Below are 14645 nucleotides of genomic sequence, written 5' to 3' on the forward strand. Positions count from 1 at the left end.
GATTTTAACAATCCTTGTACATATGTAGCAACATACTATGAAGTTGATTGTATTTTAGAAATAATTTGTCACATCTTTCCTTGTCTAACTGAGATTTGATTCCTAGATAGACTTTCAAAATGCTCATGGATATTGAAGTACTTTGTTTGTTATCAGTTATATGATTTGTCCAGTCCTGTAAGGTGTCAAGCTACAGTATTACAGTGTTACATCCATCCAAGCAAATGAGAGTATTGTGGAATGAGCAAACATGATAAGGTTAAGTAATAATTTCTCATTCCATGATTATGGTTTGAAATGCTTGGCACTTGAAAAAATTCCAACTTGAACATAAACAAATTCACATTAGTGTCAATTTAAAAAAAAACATTACAAATGTTCAAAAAATACAACGCGCTGTCCTACGTTGGCAGCACCTTTCTGAGAGCTTTGAAACTGCTTCAATGTTTTAATGTATGAATCTATTAATACAATCACAAATCTTACTAAGAAGCAATTTCTGACTTAAACAAAAGAGCTAAATTTAAGAGGCGAGATGGAAGAGACTGCCCTTCATATCAAAATAGACAAATAGGATGCTGGAAGAATACAGCAAACTAGCCAGCATCACGAGGTGGAGAAGTCAATGTTTCAGATATATCTCTCCTTCAGGAAGGTAGCAATTGATGAACTGTAAAAGTGAAGTCACTGGTAACAGAAGAAAGTGATTCACTAGTTGGCGTCATATGTTGGACAAAGGAAGATAGTTCAGGTTGTCAGAGGTCTATAATCTTAGACATTGTTGTTGAAGGCTTATAATCTAGGAACTTTATTGATCAGAGTATGGAGTACAGGAGTTGGGAGGTCATGTTGCGGCAGTACAGGACATTGGTTAGGCCACTTTTGGAATATTGCATGCAATTCTAGTCTCCTTTCTATCGGAATGATGTTGTGGAACTTGAAAGGGTTCAGAAAAGATTTACAAGGATGTTGCCGGGATTGGAGGATTTGAGGTACAGGGAGAAGCTGAATAGGCTAGGGCAGCGTCGGAGCCTGAGGGGTGACCCTTTTAGAGGTTTATAAAATCATGAGGGGCATGGATAGGATAAATAGACAAAGTCTTTTCCCTGGGGTTGGGGAGTCCAGAACTAGATGGCATAGGTTTAGGGTGAGGGGGAAAGACATAAAAGAGACCTACAGGGCAACTTTTTCACGCAGAGGGTGGTACGTGTATGGAATGAGCTGCCTGAGGAAGTGGTGGAGGTTGGTACAATTGCAACATTTAAAAGACATTTTGATGGGTATATGAATAGGAAGGGTTTGGAGGGATGTGGGCGGGTGCTGGTAGGTGGGACTAGATTGGGTTGGGATATCTGGTCGGCGTGGACGGGTTGGACCGAAGGGTCTGTTTCCATGCTTTACATCTCTATGACTCTACTATGTGTCACAAATCTTGGATAATGATGATCTCCAAGATTAGAGAATCTAGCCATGATTGCTTAATGTTCAGCAGCATTGCCATTGCTGGATCCCACATGATTAATAAATTATGGATTAGCATTGATTTGAAACTTAAACCTGACTATCTATATTAATACTGTGCATTGAGTAGCTCACTCCCGACTCTCCAGATTTGTTCACTATCCATAAGGCACAGGTTAGGGGTGTGATTTGGTACCCTCCAGTACTCTACACTTGGCTGAATGTAGCTCCAGTGATATTCCTTAAGATGGACACCTACCAGGACAAGTTGTTAATTAGCATCCCATCCAGTAATTTATGCAATCCCTTCCTCTGCCATGGGTACACGGTGATGTGAACCATTTACAAGCTGCATTGGAGTATCTCAGCGTTCGAGAAAGTTGCAGCAACACCCTTCAACTCATAATCCCTGTTATCCTGGGCAACATGACAAGTTTCCTTCCACATCTCAGACCAATCTGATCTGGAAATATATTGCTATTGCTTCACTGTCATTGGGTCAAAAACTTGGAACTCTCTCCTTGTTGGCACTGTAGATTACCTACACCACCATAAAGACTGTATAGACAATCAAGGAAATGGCTCATCTCCAGCTCATTAAGGGCAATTTAAGATGGGCAATAAATGCTGAGTTTGCCTGTGATACCTAAATCCGTTACAAGAATAATCCTCCATTGACTTCTGTGTGGTTGAAGAGGTACTCCCATGGAATCATACTGTGGATTTTTGATTTCCTAATTTACTTTGCTCCGAGTCAAGTCATTCTCAAATTTAGCTCTCTGTGGAAATTAGTCCTTCCTCTTTGACTGCTGTACAAAAACATGCAAATGTGATTCTCACCAGTGGATCCACTAAAGATTCAATACAAGTGCATCATTGTACTTCATCATCTTCCACATCAGGATTTCACCTCGTATTCATGTACTTCCTTGCTGATCTGGAGTTTTTCTTCAGGATGTGTGGGGAAACAGTTAAATTTGGCCTCCAATACAGAACAAAGTGCATCCTAAATTCTTAGTGTCAAGCAGCAGTATATAGATGAAGCTTCTGTGCGCATTCTCAGGCTGACCTCTAAATCATTATTATCATGATCCTCATCAATGCCTTAATGGAGACATATGAAAGGATGGTCCTTGGGCTAAAAAGATCATCAATCAGCCTGATCCTGCCATATTGCACCCCTCACCCCCATCCCAAAAAATGATCCTGAGGGCCCCTTTTCTGTGAGGGAGACATTGATGATGAAATGCAACATTGTCTCCAGTGTGCCAGTGTAGCCTTAGGCCATCTGTGGAATTGAATGTTTGTTGAAAAAGTGTCAATGTCATGGTCTGTATGACCTGCCTTTCTGTCCATGCCTCCAAGGCACACTGTACAGTGGCCACCTCAAATTCTTAGAGAAATATTAGCATTGATATCTTTACAAAATCTTGCAAATGCAATGGCAGGATGGACATTCCAGTTCTGGTATCCTCTCTCAGGCCCACATCCCCAGCATGGAAGCATTGGTTACATTAATTAGCTGTGTTGGGGTCTCCATGTGGCTGAGTCAAGTCTTTCAAAACTGAGGAATGCGAATGTTGGATATCAGAAACTGAAAAAAATGGCTGGAAAATCTCAGCAGATTTGGCAGAATCTATGCAGAGAAAGCAGTGTTAACACCTTTTGGTCCAATGACCCTTCAGAATTGTAGATGTAAAGCATTTGTCCAGTCCTGTTTTATCTCCACAATGTAGAGCAGACCATATTGTGAGAAGCCTACGTTCTGTCAGGAAAAGTGACCCTGAACTTCCTGTCGCCTACCACTTCAACACACCACGCTCACTGGCTAACATCTTTGTCTTGGACTTTAGTGCTCCAGGGCAACTCTGCGCAAATTGGAAAAACAGCATCTCATTATCCACTTAGGAACCCTGCAACCTTCAGGACTCAATATTAAGTTAAATAATTTAGGCCCTGAGCATCTTATCCCATGTCCTTACCCAACCCCATACAACTTGGCCTTGTCATCACACAGGCTACTACCACAACCAACATATTGTTAGCTACTAATGGTCCATGTAAGCAGCTTTTGCTCCACCCAGATTTACCTGTAGCCATTTCTTTGTCTGCCCAGTTGTTCTTTTTATCTGGGCTCCATCTCCACCTATTGTTTATTCCTCCCTCCCTCCACCCCATTGTCAGCATACATATTAGCCTTTTCCTACCTACCATCAGTTCTGAAGAAGGGTTACTGGATCTGAAATGCTCACTCTGCTTTCTCTTCATAGACGCTACCAAACCCTTCAAAATAAACTCTCTATTTTGAGCCCACTGTGATCAGGAGGACAGAGAAAATGCTAGAAGGATGTTTTTGAAGCCTTTCTGCAAAATACTTCAGCATCACCAACCCCTGAAAGTTTCTTCATATTCAGGTGACATCCACCTGGGGGGAGTACAAAAATAAGCATGCCACCTGCTTGCTTCGTCAACTGATATGCGCATCCAATATTGGACTATTTAGTCACCTCAGGACCCACAGCTGCAAGTAGGAGAGGGCATCCTGATCCAAGGGATTGCTTAAGGCAACACCCCTTGATGATATTAATTAAAATGGCCACGCTTAAACCAGTTTTACGAAGGATTATATTTAAAAGTAAATCTTTTTGCGGAAGTAATGACAAGTGGTATTCTTAAACCTGTTATGTGATCAAAGGTTAAAAGTTATTAAAGCTGTTTGCTATGAGCTATCATTAAATTTGCACTTCCTGGATTTGAGAAGCTTTCATTATGTGTATGTTATTAAACCATATTGAGACTAGCGCTTTGCAAAGTAGCACAAGTGTTGTGATCGTCATCATTATAAACGATAGTGGAGTATTTAAAACTGCATTATATGCATTACTTCTCTAAGTTGAACTTTAGAATCTTAGAGATGTACAGCACGAAACAGACCCTTCAGTCCAACTCGTTCGTGCCAACTAGATATCCTAACTAATCTAGTCCCATTTGCCAGCACTTGGCCCATATCCCTCTAAACTCTTCCTATTCATATATCTATCTAGATGTCTTAAATGTTGTAATTGTACCAACCTCCTCCACTTCCTCTGGCAACTCATTCCATACACGCACCACCCTCTGAAAAGTTTGCCCCTTCGGTCCCTTTTAAATTTTTGAGTATACTTACAGGACACTCTCATGGCAAAAGTTCCATTAGGTCTATACTTCTATGTCAATTTAATACCCCCTTCCAGATCTTTTGAATCAAATATGAATGGGTTCTAGACACAATTCAATGTTTCCAGAGGAAAGCAAAAGTTTTGACATTTGTTGAGCACACAAAGTAGGATTGCAGTCAAGAATGAAGAGTAAAGTTGGTTACAGTCAGTTTAACTTTTCTTGTTCTTAATATTGTACACAATTGATTTTCAGTAAGTTTAACTGTTGATTTATTACCAGGAAATTATAAACCAGTTAGTCTGACTTCACTGGTGGGAAAGATGCTGGAGTCTATTATAAAGGATGAAATTACAACACATTCTGGATAGTAGTAACAGGATTGGTCATGGATTTATGAAGGGGAAATCATGCTTGACTAATCTTCTGGAATTTTTTGAGGATGTAACTCTGAAGATGGACGAGGGAGATCCAGTAGATGTAGTGTACCTGGACTTTCAGAAAGTTTTTGATAAAGTCCCACATAGGAGGTTAGTGAGCAAAATTAGGGCGCATGATATGGGGGCAAAGTACTAACTTGGATCGAATGTTGGTTGGCTGACAGGAAACAAAGGTTAGTGATAACGGTTCCATTTCGGAATGGCAGGCAGTGACCAGTGGGGTACCGCAGGGATCAGTGCTGGGACCGCAGCTTTTTACACTATATTAATGATATAGAAGATGGTATTAGTAATAACATTAGCAAATTTGCTGATGATACTAAGCTGGGTGGCAGAGTGAAATGTGAGGAGGATGTTGGGAGATTACACGGTGACCTGGACAGGTTAGGTGAGTGTTCAGATGCATGGCAGATGCAGTTTAATGTGGATAAATGTATGGTTATCCACTTTGGTGGCAAGAACAGGAAGGCAGATTACTACCTCAATGGAATCAATTTAGGTAAAGGGGCAGTACAAAGAGATCTGGGTGTTCTTGTACACCAGTCAATGAAGGTAAGCATGCAGGTACAGCAGGTAGTGCAGAAAGCTCATAGCATGCTGGCCTTCATAACAAGAGGAATTGAGTATAGAAGCAAAGAGGTGCTTCTGCAGCTGTACAGGGCCCAGGTGAGACCACACCTGGAGTATTGTGTGCAGTTCTAGTCTCCAAATTTGAGGAAAGGCATTCTGGCTATTGAGGGAGTGCAGCGTAGGTTCATGAGGTCAATTCCTGGAATGGCGGGACTATCTTACGCTGAAAGACTGGAGCAACTAGGCTTGTATACCCTTGAGTTTAGAAGACTGAGAGGGGATCTGATTGAGACATATAAGATTATTAAAGGATTGGACACTCTGGAGGCAGGAAACACGTTTCCGCTGATGGGTGAGTACCGAACCAGAGGACACAGCTTAAAAATACGGGGTAGACCATTTAGGACAGAGATGAGGAGAAACTTCTTCACCCAGAGAGTGGTGGATGTGTGGAATGCTCTGCCCCAGAGGGCAGTGGAGTCCCAGTCTCTGGATTCATTTAAGAAAGAGTTGGATAGAGCTCTCAAGGATAGTGGAATCAAAGGTTATGGAGATAAGGCAGGAACAGGATACTGATTAAGGATGAAGCCATGATCACATTGAATGGTGGTGCAGGCTCAAAGGGCAGAATGGCCTACTCCTGTACCTATTGTCTATTGTCACTGCCACCAAAGGTGGGAGGTGGGAATGATTTTGTCCCTGTTTGTTCCGCTGGAAAGAATATATCTCAAACAAATGGATGAATTTCAACAAAACTTGGTGCTCAAGGGAGAATGGTGTACATTTTGGCAAACGAACAAATTAGGATCTGGTTGTGGAGGTTTTAAGGGTCTATTAACATTGGGATTTGGATGAATATTCTTATTTGAAAGAATAGTGTGGATTTTATTCAATGTTATAGATTGACACAGTTATTAATATATTAACAGAGTCTCCTGAGCAGACTTTTATTTATTCATTCAAGGATATGGGCATCACAGGCCAGTATTTAGTGCATTTCTTGTTGCCTTTGAGTAGGTGAAGATGAGCTGCCTTTTTTAGCTGCTGCAATCTGGGGGTGGCAGACAGTTCAAGGGTTTTGGCCCAGTGACACTGAAGGGACAGTGAAATATTTCCAAGTCAGGATAGTGAGTGACTTTTTTGAAATTGCTGTTTAAGGATTCCTAAAGCATATTTTAATATATGGTACAGACTGCTGATATTGAACATCAATGGTGGAAAGAGTGGAAGTGTATCAGTCAAACAGGCTGATTTAGTCTGGATGATGTCTAGCAATTGAGTGTTTTTGGACCTTCCATTATCTAGGTAAGTGGGGAGTAACCCATCAGACTTCTGACTTGTGCCCTGGGGAATCCAGAGAAGAGTTACTTACTGCAGGCTTTCTAACCTGTAGCCACTGTATATATTTATGGCTAGCCTAGTTCAATTTTTGGTCATTTAGTAACTTCTAGGATGTTGAAAGTAGAGATTTAAGGATGGTAACGCCTTTGAATACCAAGGAATGTTAGTTAGTTAGATTTTGTATTATTGGAGATGGTAATTTCCTGGCACGAATGTTTTCGGTCACTTATCAGCCCCAGTCTGTATGTCCTCAAGGGCTTGTTGCATTTCGACATGGACAACTTCAGTATCTGCGGAGTCATGAATTGTGCAATCATCACTTTTGACCTTTTATGATGGAGAGAAAGTCATTGTTGAAGTAGCTGTATGGTTGAGCCTAGGACAGTACACTGAGGAACCCTTGCACCTGGAACTAAGGTGATTGGCCTCTACAATCACAACCATCTTCCTTTTGTGACTCTAACCAGCAAAGAGCTCCCCCCCCCCCTCCCCCCATCCCGATTCCTTTCAACTCTAGTTTTGCTGAGGCTCCTTAGTGCAGCACTCAGTCAAATGCAGCTTTGATATCAAGGGCAGTCATTCTCTCTCACCCTCAGGAGTTTAGTTTTCTTTAAACATATTTGAATGAAGGTTTTAATGAGGTCAGGAGCTGAGTAACCCTGGCAGAACCCAAACTAGACTTCAGTGAGCAGGTTCTCACTAAACAAATGCTGCTTGATAGCTCTGGTGACACCTTGCATCTGAATTTCTTGCCATCTATACTGATGATCTAGAGGAGACTGAGAGATAATTGACCAGATTGGTTTTGTTTGTTTTTGTGTGTAAAGAGTATACCTGGGTGGATTTTTCCACATTTGTTGGTTAGATGCTACTGTTGTAGCTATACTGTAATAGGTTGGCTAGAGATGAGGCAAGTTCTGGACCACATGCAAGGGCTGGAATGTCATCAAAGTTCCACAGCCTTTGCAGTTTCCAGTGCCTCCAGTGTTTCTCAATATCACACGCAGTGAATCGAATTGACTGAAGACTGAAAATTGTGGATCTCTGGAAAAGGCAGAAGGAGGTCATTTTGTCAACATTCCTGGCTGAAGATTGTTGTGAATGCTTTAGTATTGTCATTTACACGGATGTGATGGGCTCCCTACTGTTGAGGATGGATATTTGTGGAGTTGCCACCTCCGGTAAGTTGTCTTGTTTCCCCATTAACCATTCATGACTGGATGTGGCAGAATTGCAGAACCGAGATCTGATCTGTTCATTATGAAATTGCTTAGTCTGGTCAGTCACTTTCTGTTTGTTGTTTGGCACATAAGGAGTCCTGTTTTGCAGCTTCACCATGTTGATGCCTCATTTTTAGGTATGCCAGGTATACTCCTAGCATGTCTTCCTGCAGTCGTTGATGAACAAGCTGTGATCCCCTTTTGATGGTAGTGGTAGACTGGGGGATGTGCTAGGTAACACCATGATGTATGCTATGAGGTGACAGATTGTGATGACTCACATCACCTCATGGATTCCCAGTCTTGTTGCTAGGAGTAACCATCTCTAATAAGAGAGAACCTAGCCAATGGCCCTTGATATTCGGTGATGTTACCATTGGTGTCCAGTATCACAGGTGCCAGTCTTCAGTCAATTCAATTCCCTCCACATGCAGTTCAGGTCTATGTGCACCAGCAACATTCCAATAGTAGTATTGAAGAATTTTGCTCCAGATCTTGCCGCGCCCCTAGCTATGCTGTTCAAGTACAGTTACAGCACCAGCATCTGCCTGACAATGTGAAAAATTGCCTAAGTATGCTCTCTACACAAAAAGGAGGACACATCCGAACCAGCTAATTCCCCCCCCATCAGTCTACTCTTGATCATCAATAAAATGAAGGAAGGTATCATCAACACTGCAATCAAGCATCATGTGCTCAGCAATAACCTATTTACTGAGGCCCAGTTTGGGTCCTACCAGGGACATTTAGCTCCTAACCTCATTATAGTCTTTAATTCAAACATTGTCAAAAGATATAGATTCCAGAGGTGAAGTAAGAATGACAGCCTTTGATATCAAATCTACATTTGACCAAGTCTGGCATTGAAGAGCCCAGCAAAACTGGAATTGGAGTCACATCTAGCACGTAGGAAAAGTCAGTCATCTCCGCTCCAGGACATCTCTGCCAGAGTTCTTCAAGGTTGTCTGAGGCCCAACCATCTTCAGCTGTTTCGAAGTCTATCCCTCTATCATAAGGTCAAAAGAAGGGATGTTTGCTGATGATTGCACGATATTCAGCACCAGTCACAACTCCTCAGACACCGAAGCAGATGTTGTTCAAATGTAACAAGATTTGAACAATGTTCAATTTGGGGCTGACAGGTAGCCAGTAACATCCACGCCAAACAAATGCTAAACAGTGACTATTCCAGTAAGAGATAATCTAGCCAATGGTCCTTGACATTCACTGGCATTACTGTCACTGATTTCCCCTACTATCAACATCATAGAGGTTACCATTGACCAGAAACTCAACTGGACTCGGCATATTAATACTGTGGCTGCAAGAACCAATCAGAGGCTAGGAATCCTGCAGCAATTAACTCAATCCTTGAACAGCCCACCACCAAAAAAAAAGCCTGTCAACCATCTACAAGGCCCATAGTCAAGAATGTGATGGAATATCTCTCACTTGCCTGGATGAGTGCCAACAATACTCTAGGTCTGACACCATCCAGGACAAAACCCGTTTTATTGGTACCACATGCACGGCATGCACCCCCTCCCCCACAGTAGCAAGTGTGTACCGTCTACAAAATACATTGCAGAAAGTTGCCAATGTTTCTTAGACAGTACCTTCCAAATCCTTCCTTGTCGAAGGACAAGGGCAGCAGGTACATGGGAACACCACCTCCTTCAAGTTCCCAACAAAGCCACTCACCATCCTGACTTGGAAATGTATTGATATTCCTTCTCAAAGTCTTGGAATTCCCTCCCTTATGCCATTTGGGTCAAAATAAAGCTCATGGATTGCTGCAGTTCATGAAATCAGCTCATCACCTTCTCAAGGGTAACATGGACAGGCAACAATTGTAGGCCAGCCACTGATGCTATTGACCCACGAGGGGAGAAAAAACATTTTGGCACTTGCACCAAACATTTGTAAGGAAGACTTTGCTGTTAACCAAGCCGAGTTTGTCGACATTGTTTCTGGTGCCTTAGTCGATTCCATGTAGTCTGACTAGTTTTATTTCCTTTTTAAGCAGTTAATGCAACTCGGTCACTTGCTGGACCATTTCTGAGAGCAGCTGGGAGCTAACCACTTTGCTGTCCATGCTTGATCTGGCCCACATGTGACTTAAGATTGATGATAATGTGATTGCTCTTAACTGCCTTCTGGGCAATGAGGGATGGGCAATAAATGCTGGCCTAGCCAGGGATGACCTCTTGCTGTGAGCAAATGAAAAACATCCATTGCACTGTTATTGGCACTTGTTGCCACCTCAGACAATTGCTGCTGAAACTCTAATTTGAATCTTTGATACCTCCAGGCTTGATTGTTTCTAAATTGGCTTCCCATCCTATCTTTTGTATAAAGTTTAGCAATGTTAGAATCATGTACTAGTTTATCATACCATCTTTGCTGACTTGTGGTCTCTCAATTTAACATTATCATCTTTTAATTCACTGAGGCTTGATTTATAATTGAAAATTATGTATTGTGTGAGTACTATCTCGTTCCTTCCAAGGGCTTTAGTGATTTCTAACCTTCATTTAAAACTGTTTCTGTCCATGATAGTATATTCTATAGATGTTGAAATTGAATTTGTTGAGCGACAGTTCACTTCTGAACCATTTATAAAGTCAGAAGCTACTAGGTGCAGATCTACCAGTATGTGTGTGACCTTGTGCAAGATCTGTAGTCATAGTGCAAAGTAAAATGAAGCACTGATTCATCTTCCCTCCACTGTTTGGTCATTGAAAGTACAGTGCATGGTTTTCCTGCAATTTTGCACATTTGAGTTAGTGCCAGATGCAGCGGATGCTCTTAATAAAATGACAACAGTAATTTAGTTTTGTCATTTGAACTGGCACTAGCTACATGGCTCAAAAATGCAGTATTAAAGCAGTTGAGTGTATGTCGAGTCTAATTCTTTTTTCCATTTTCCAGAGAGCTGCGTTTCCATTAACTTCAGGAAAACGCACTGGCAGATTCATTTAAAATAAGCTCAGCTCCACCCTTCATATAAGTGACTTAGCATACAAAATACAAATTAAGACTATAGAATTGCTTTTCATTAGCTTGTCATTTATTTATTTTTATTGCACCCTAAGACAGCATGACTAAACACAAGCATAACTGTAAGACAAGTGATCTCAAAGAAGCTTAAAAATCTTGCTGTAGCATATGCTAACTATTACAAGATGCTTTGATGGAAGGATATTAAAATTACTGGTAATTGACATAAAATATGACAAAGTGTTTTAAGCTTTCTGAGCAAAGCAACACACATTACAGAGGATCGGCCCCGTAATGTAACTGATTAATGAAGGATTGCTCAGGCACATGCAGCTGATGTTATGAAAAATGAATTCTTTGTTGTCTTGCCGACAACCAGGCAACAGCAGCCGGAAGAAACTATTAATGGGAATCATTATCAATAGCAATATTTTCAAACTCTATTATGGCAATCAGGCAAGAATTTATTCAATAGATTTAGTTCATTTGGTGGTAATTGACAAATAATCAAAATTTATCAATGTACTTGCACACATTTCACTAACAATCAAGCAAAAGTGGTCCATTTACCACCTGACTTGATCCAAATTAGGACTAAATTGATGATCAATTAATCTTAGAAGGGGCAGCATTGTATTTTGTAGAGGAGCAGCAGCAAAAGTGGCAAACAAATGGAGTAAAGACAGGAGATTAGTGGAATGAACAGAAAGGAGCTCAACGCGCCACGGATCGCAGCTAATGAGCATGCAGTTAGATTACAAATGGTTGGATTTATGGTGTCTGCATAAAAATGGCAATCTAAGGAAAAGGTGGGCAAGTCTTTCCATGTGAGTCAGAAAGGAAACAAAAGTGCATTCAGTAATTATGCTGTTAGTGCCAATATGTTAGTTTGTCCTTTTGAATATTAAAACTTTTAAAAAGAATAGAAAGTTTTACCCTAGAAAATATACTATTTATGATTTAAATGTACAGGAGAAATCATGATTCAAGTAATGAATTGATACTTTAATACGATATTGATGTAATAAATGTATCCCTAAAGCTTTTAATTATATACATCTGACTTGACTGTCATTGTAATTATTTTACACAGGCTAGCAAAGGAAAAGCTCATGTATGAAAAAGAAGTAAAACAACAGGAAGAAAAGGTTGAGAAAATGAAAGTCGATGGGAATGATCAATATATGGTTAAAAAGCAGGTGAGTTGCTTCTCGGTTTTAAGTTATACTTGGAGTACCTTATTGAGCATAACAGCTCCAAGATACTATGACCTTACTAGTGTTTATCTCCGATGAAAAAAATCATTAAAGTATCAACTCCTTTTTGGAAACTGTAGTAACTTAACTGATTAGTAATCCAGATGTCTACACTCGTGATCTGGGGACCTAAAGTTAAATCCACCCCCTGAAGATTTTAATTATTTAGTTAATTATAGTAATTATTTATAATCAATTAATGTGGCATTAAAAGTCTAACTGGCATCAACTTAGGCACTAGAAAGAACAATGGCTTACCCTATTGACCCTATAAAGTCATTCATGCTAACCTCAGTGAGCCTGTGCTGAAATTGAGAGGGGTGTCCCATAGACTAGTTGAGCAACATTCTGGCATAGTTATGCCTATTGTCTGTAAGGTATTACTACTATCACCATCCCCGAGAATGTCCTCTTCGAAAAATACAAATCTGCCAGAGATGGCATACAGTCAGGGAGAGGTTACCTTCCCAGTTCATACCAATGACTCTGGATCTCAAGAAGTGTTATGGCATCAGGGCAAACATGGGAAGGCAACCTCCTGACTGCCACCTAATATTCGCTTTCAGCTGATGCAATTTACCCTCCATTGGAAGAAGCGCTAAAGGCAAGAGCACCACATGTACCTTGGGTTATGGTTTTTAGTGTCCATGAAAACGAGTGACTTGACATTGAAATTTGTGTATGATGTTGCTGAATTGTGTGGTATACAAAATGACTGACTTATTGCGATGACATTAGCTACCAAAAATGTCATTTGCATTGTCACTGCATTGTAAAACAACTTGCTTAACTTGTTCAAGTTTATGAGAAACTTTGTTTTTTAAGTAACTTGAGGTAAGCCAGGGACTCTTCAAATCCACAACAGGCAATTTTTATTTTATTGACCTGTTTTGTGAGTTTGCTGATATTGTCTACTTTTGGTTCTATGACTGGGGCATACTCGCTGGAGTGTGATGATCGTTACACTAACAACCAGCTTTAGATGGTCATTCAAGCTTATTTACACTTGTTGGGAGCAGCATATATTTATGTTGAGGCACCTGTTCTGTGCAAACAAAAAGGATATGTTCATTTCTCGTGCCACATTTTGAGCTACGCAGGTGCTTGGGGAAACTTAGTTTCCCTTTGTTTTTTCAATGACAGTGCCTCTGCCTATCAGGGTTATAATGTCATAGTGTCGTACAACAGAGAAACAGATCTAACTCATCCATGTCGACTAGATATCCAAAGTTAATCTAGTTCCACTTGTCAACATTTGACCCATGTCCCTCTAACCCCTTTCTATTCATGTACCCATCCAGATGCTTTGTAAATGTTATAATTATACCAGTCTCCACCACTTCCTCTGGCAGCTCATTCTATACATGCACCACCCTCTGCATGAGGAAGTTGCCCTGTAGGTCCCTTTTATTTGTTTACCCTCTCTCCTTTAACCTGAGTTCGCGACTCTCCTATCCTGGGAAAAATTCACCCTATCCATGCCCCTCATGATTTTACAAACGTCTATAAGATCACCCCTCAACCGTGACGCTCCAGGAAAAATAGCCTCAGCCTGTTCAGCCTCTCCCTGTAGCTCAAACCCTGTAACCCCAGCAACATCCTTGTAAGTCTTTTCTGAACCCTTCCAAATTTAACAACATCTTCAAGACCATTTTCTCCTGTTGTATAATTTGTGATTTGCTGAGATCTCTCTATTGCCCTTTTTGAACATTGCAAATACCAATGTGACCATTACCAAGGTCAATATTTATTGTCCATCTTTTAAAGGGGAGCTCATGCTGTAGTAGCCATATCAATGAATTACTAATCCAGAGGCCCAGGCTAATGTTTAAGAGGCATAGGTTCAAATTCCACACTGGTAGTTGGTGGAATTTACATTGTTAGCTAAATCTGGAATTATAAAACTAGTTTCTGTAATGTTAACCATGAAGTGATCATTAATTGTCATAAAAAAGCACCCTACTCAGTTCATATCCTTCAGGGAAAGAAATTTGTTACCCTTGCCTAGTTTGGGCTAGATGTGAATTCTGATATGCAGCAATGTGGCAAATTTATAACTGACCTCTGAGATGGCCAAACAAGTCACTCATTCAAGAGTTATTAGGCCTTGCCAGCAACCCCTTACATTCCATAACTGAATAAATCATTTTTAAAAATTCCCCTGAAAGAGTGATGTTGAGCTTCATTTTGAACCACTGCAG

General features: G+C 40.7%; 1 protein-coding gene across 1 annotated transcript in view; it reads left to right on the top strand.

Moving 5' to 3' along the window:
• The window catches only part of tbca (tubulin cofactor a), a 94811-nt gene that overhangs the window by 32667 nt on the left and 47499 nt on the right, over positions 1–14645 (top strand). Inside the window, exon 2 of the mRNA XM_060843580.1 lies at positions 12282–12387. Coding sequence (XP_060699563.1) covers positions 12282–12387 — 106 coding nt within the window. The remainder of the gene's footprint in view (positions 1–12281; positions 12388–14645) is intronic.

Source organism: Hemiscyllium ocellatum, chromosome 2 (assembly GCF_020745735.1).
Source record: "Hemiscyllium ocellatum isolate sHemOce1 chromosome 2, sHemOce1.pat.X.cur, whole genome shotgun sequence".
NCBI classification, from domain to species: Eukaryota; Metazoa; Chordata; class Chondrichthyes; order Orectolobiformes; family Hemiscylliidae; genus Hemiscyllium; species Hemiscyllium ocellatum.